The sequence below is a fragment of the Morus notabilis genome, unplaced genomic scaffold (assembly GCF_000414095.1).
Source record: "Morus notabilis unplaced genomic scaffold, ASM41409v2 Scaffold1187, whole genome shotgun sequence".
Lineage (NCBI taxonomy): Eukaryota > Viridiplantae > Streptophyta > Magnoliopsida > Rosales > Moraceae > Morus > Morus notabilis.
In genome coordinates, this window is record NW_010360569.1 from 104,544 (window position 1) to 109,825 (window position 5,282).

General features: G+C 33.3%; 1 protein-coding gene across 1 annotated transcript in view; it reads right to left on the reverse strand.

Annotated features, from left to right (window-relative positions):
• The window catches only part of LOC21398699 (NADH dehydrogenase [ubiquinone] 1 alpha subcomplex assembly factor 3), a 3,677-nt gene extending 939 nt beyond the window's left edge, over positions 1 to 2,738 (reverse strand). The window contains exons 1-4 of the mRNA XM_010096811.2: positions 2,449 to 2,738; positions 2,007 to 2,123; positions 1,546 to 1,580; positions 552 to 652 (exon numbers count right to left, since the gene is read on the reverse strand). Coding sequence (XP_010095113.1) covers positions 552 to 652; positions 1,546 to 1,580; positions 2,007 to 2,123; positions 2,449 to 2,633 — 438 coding nt within the window. The 5' untranslated portion in view covers positions 2,634 to 2,738. The remainder of the gene's footprint in view (positions 1 to 551; positions 653 to 1,545; positions 1,581 to 2,006; positions 2,124 to 2,448) is intronic.
• Between the last annotated feature and the right edge of the window lie 2,544 nt (positions 2,739 to 5,282).

Sequence of the window (5,282 nt, forward strand, 5' to 3'; positions counted from 1 at the left end):
CCCCCCCCCCCCCCCCCCCCGGCGTCTGTTTTTATTGTATCTTTTACCTTTGTTTTTTATATATTTTCAATTATATCTCCTTTAAATACTTCTCTTACGGTTATTTAAAATTTTTTTTTCTAATTACTTTGCTAAATTAATTTATTCACATATGTGTCCCTACATAAATCTTCATAAATTTCAACTTGAGTTGTGAAGCATTTCGCACATGTTTTTTTTCTTTTTTTTTAACCTTTTTTCCCTGTCTTTTGCATCAGATTTTTTCCCCACTTTATTTCTTTTACTGTTCCTTTTTTCTTCCTCTTTTTTCCCTTGGCAATTTGTATAACCATTATTTTAAATGAGTCGTGAGTTTTTTACTAATATTTAAATAAATGAAAAGTAGTCAAAGAAGACGAACAAAATTATTGCTTTGCTTCAAGCCTCAATATTAGTATGTTAGCTACTTTTTGACCCATTTGCGCAGCACAAGCAGCTCTGAGGTACAACACAGCAAGAATAAGGAGTAAGGACTAGTGCTGGAACATTTTCAGAAGCTACAACAAACATACCGAGTCTATGGCTTCCAATTTCATTCCAGTGGATCTAATGAAGCGTCGTAGTTCAGGATCAACCGGTTCAATGTTCCTTCCACTGCCAAGTATCAAAATCTCTGAGATGAAGTATCACAAAAGAGGTCAAGTTCTTAAAAAAAAAAAAAAAAAGGGGGGGGGGTGTTCATAGAAATATTAGAAGCAGAGATGCGACTAACATACCAGCCATTATTGCGTACTAAACCTCATATGTAAAGTTCATGCACTCAACCACATGCATACGGTTCTAGCAAAAAATAAATAAAAGAAACAAAGAAATAAACCATATGACGATCTACCAAATGAAGCACCAATCAAAGACCAATGTTTTAACTTTTTTCTTTCATCTTCGTTTCTTTTCCAATAATGCATCATTCATTTGTGTTCAGTAGGAGGGAGAGATGGAGGGAGGGAGAGGGGTGGAGGGAGAGGGGCGGGTGGAGAGCCTCGATCCTCCTTCTCTTTGGTCCTACTTAGTTGGAAGAATCTAATGGTTCCTAAATTTGATATTTTCTATGGCTCCGTTCACTTCGCTGATTCGAGTTTAGAATTCGAGTTTTTCTACAGTAAAAAGCTCTCACAAACAATCACATCTAACTTTTTTACTACAGTAAAAAGCTCTCACATAAAGTCACATCTCAACTCGAATTCTAAATTCGAATCAGCGAAGTGAACGGGGCCTATGGCTTTTATTATTATTATTATTATTTTTCATTTCTATATGATTACTGAAATTCTTGGTTCTTATTATTACTCAAAAAACCAAAGCATTAAGTGCAATTAATCAAAGATCGAGCTTTTCTTTGAACAGGCATGTGCATGTTTGTGATCGGTAGAGACTTATTATCTTAAAATCCCTTCAGGATTTTGATTTAGAATAATTTGCCGATAGCGACATAGAACAAAGTGCGCAAGAAAAATAAAAACAGTTCAAAAGACAACTTAAAAAGATTAAACAACAATAAGTTCTTACCTGGTATAGGGCGCACAACTTTGAAAATGGATAAACTGCAGCATAACAAGAAACAAAACATACAATAAAGAGTCGAACAAAAACAAGCGACAATATAGATTTTCAACTTACTTGTCAACAAATCTCACCAAAAAACAAATGCATGTGCATAAGAGTGCATATATATGTACACACACACACACACACATGGATACATATATGTACTTTTTTCTATCCTCATAACTGAAATACATAAAAAAAGAAAAGAAAAAAAAACACACACACACACATAAACTTAATAATTTCCAGTAACCATTACTGTATTAATTTGTAAGTACGTTTCCAGGTGATAAAAAACACTGAGACTGTAACATACAAAAATTGGAATAGTTTTCTTTTTTTTTTTTCTTTTTCAAATTGAATTGAAGTAGAATAAAAAGAAAGAAAATGTCCAATTAGCATAAGAAAAATAGAGAGTGCACCTATCAGGAGTGATTTCTGAGAATTTCTTGGGAGCCCAAGACATTAACAAATTCCCAACACAAAGCAAGCTTCCTTCATACTCCACACCATTCACCGTGAATCCCGTATCCGTATACCTTCACCCAAAAAAAAAAATCAATTTAATTTTACTTATTCCAGACCTAACTTCAATTTGTAACATCCACACTCCATAACCAGAAATTGTTCCAGTTCGTGTTTTTCATCACATTTCCCTAATTCTCCATCATATTCCGTCAAATTCTTGGGCGAAATCGTATAAACTTTTTAGTCGCAAGGTAAAAAAGGATAAAAATTTAGTAAAATTTACAGGTTTTCAGACTTCGATCATGAAATCAACCATTTTCACAAATTCAACAGCTAAAATCAACGGTTTGAAACAGAAGAAAACAAATGCGAAGAAGGGATTAGGAAAAACGAAACCGTTGAAAGCGAAGCTGGTCGTCAGGGACGTTGTCGATGAGGTTGATCTGATCGTAGAGGGAGAAGGCTCGTCTGAGGGAAGGAAGCGTTTGTTGATACGACGCCGTTTTCGGCTTCGGCGGCTGTTTCCGGAGGCTCCTTATCAGTTTCGGCAGCGTCGCCACCGCTCTCTCTCCCCCCGCCATTGCCGAATGCTGGCTGATCTCTCTTTCACTTTCTCTCTCCTCTCGCGACTCTTCTTTCTTCTCACTCTTCCGCTTGTTTTACGGTTTTGCCATTGCAGGCTTCTAAATAGGGAAATTACCCTACAAAGAGAAAGGCTGGTAACGGATTTTTTAAGTCAATAGGTCCTAAATGTACACCCATTACTGTTATTTGTTGTAGGATTTATCTTTTTGTTCACCACAGGAGGACTCACTGAAATAGTCCTGGCAAATTCTGGGCTAAGTATTAAAATTGTTATAAAATAAACCACAGTCACATTATTTAAATTTTGTATATTAAGTAAAATTATACTTATATTTTAATATATTTTATTCAATATCATTAGATTTTATGAGAATTTTGGGTTTTTTATGTATATATTTGTGTTTTTAAGGATTTTATGATTTTTAAGTATCTTTAAATGCGATATTATCTGCAATAGTTTATGCCTTCTGGAATACGTCAATTCAAGCTTAAAATTTATGGTGTTCTTGTAAAATGCCCAAATTTTTTAGGTATTTGGTTGAATTTGAAGAAGAGAAAATTGAAAATTGTTGAAACTTACCATGGGTTTGATTTTTACCCAGTACTTTTTATTAATATCCATTTTAGGCAAATGTTATATTAGTCAAAAAAGAATTTAATCAAGAGTAAGGTGTAAAAATTTTAAAAATTTATTTTTAAAATAATTTGACAAATCTCTTTTTCTACGGTGCTTTTATGAGAATTTCTTGAGCTGTCATTGCTGGTTCCCGAATCGAATTCGGGTGCGGAAGCGTGGCGGGGAGGCGGATCGTGTATAACAAAAATTTTCATAAAACTTTTGAGATATTCTATATATTATATTAATTTATGCATGAATAAATTAATCGCATTAATTTACATCAAGAACTCAATCCGGAAAAATACCTGGAAGCCGACTCGGATGATAACTTGAATTCTTTGACCACGAACAGTCCTTACTCCAAGTTTGTGTTTAGAATACCAAAGTCTTCCACGTCAATTCTTTGATTCCATGTAGACGTGTGTGGGGGCACACGTGAGACAAAACAGGTTTCTTAAACGCTCGAATTTCCACAAACACCAACGCATGCACGATGTGAAATTTTTTGGAGAAAAAAATTTTTCTCTCTTTTTTTTCTTGAGAAATTCAGCCACCAACAATTAGGGCTAAAAAAATTGTTTCAAAAATTGCGTCCACAATTTTCTATCATTCTCATATTTAAAGAGTAGAAGTCAAACTTCAAAACAGAATCAAATCCTTATCTCCAATTTTAAATTTTTGAACAAAAAATCCCTTCCCCTTATCTCCAATGTGGCCGGCCACCCTAGGGTTTTCTAACCTTGTGTGTGGCGCCAATTCAGATAGGGAAGGAAGAGAAAAATCATCATTTAATTGAACAACTTATCAAATAAGTTTAAATGGATAAATCTAGATGTGTTCAAATTCAAATTTAAATAATCACATTATTTAAATAATAATTAATTCTCAATTAATTATTTTTTGAGTATTTAATTTTAGAATTCTGTAATTCTAAAATTCTCATTTTGCCCTTTGTGTTTGATAGAATTACAAGGACGATGCGGGGACTAATGGACCTATAATCCCGAGCTCTAATAAAATTAATAATTAATTAAACACTTTAATTAATTAATTAATTATATTAATTCCAATAGTTACTCCACTATAAACTTGGAATTGAACTCTCAAAATTATAGACATTAATTACTTCTAAACTGTGAAGTGTCCATTTGATATAGTCATTACATATAGATCAATCATCCATAAATAATTCATAATTAGAGTCAGGTAGAATCCGTTAAACTCTCTAATTATATTTGCATCCTTGAGTACCATTGATTCTCTAATGGATAGTGATTCATAAAACACATTCATGAACCAGAGCGCTCTTACTAATCCAAGTACCGAATCAACACTCAAGAGAATTATTCATCTACTTCTTTCCCAAGAAAGAATGGATTCCATCTCGTATAATAACATTCCCAGCTACCTATTTCATTATGTCTCCAAAATACAAGGAATAGGATTCAGGGTCTCGGAATCCGTACTGAGTAAATCAAAAGACATAAATCCATAAATAGGAGTTTGTTAATAACTCAGGATTAAGATCATCCTATATATGACCATCGGTAGACTCAATTAGAATTTCTATACTTAACGGAAATTATTAGAAATTCATATTGTGTCTGTGTCCTTAATCCACATAATCTTATTATGCGAAATACACTCATTCAATATCGCGCCATATTAACAGTGCGGATAACACCGTTCCATTCTAAATGGGAATGACATGTATTAATAATGTTTTAATTAAAGATTCAACTTTAATTAAATTCCTTATGAACAATGTTTTTTATTATTATCCTTAAACACTATCCTCTCGTATATAACACTTATATACTATGTTTAAGGTTACATAAACAATCACAGAATTTTCATTTGATATTCATAAAATATTCATAAATATATGCACATAAAATGATGAATAAACTTTTTTATTAATTAAATAATAAATATCCTATTACATCTCATGCTTCTAGGACACTATTCCCAACAGTCATGTGGCGCGGAGGTTGGCCACGCGCGTGAGGAGCGAGTGGGAGAGGGA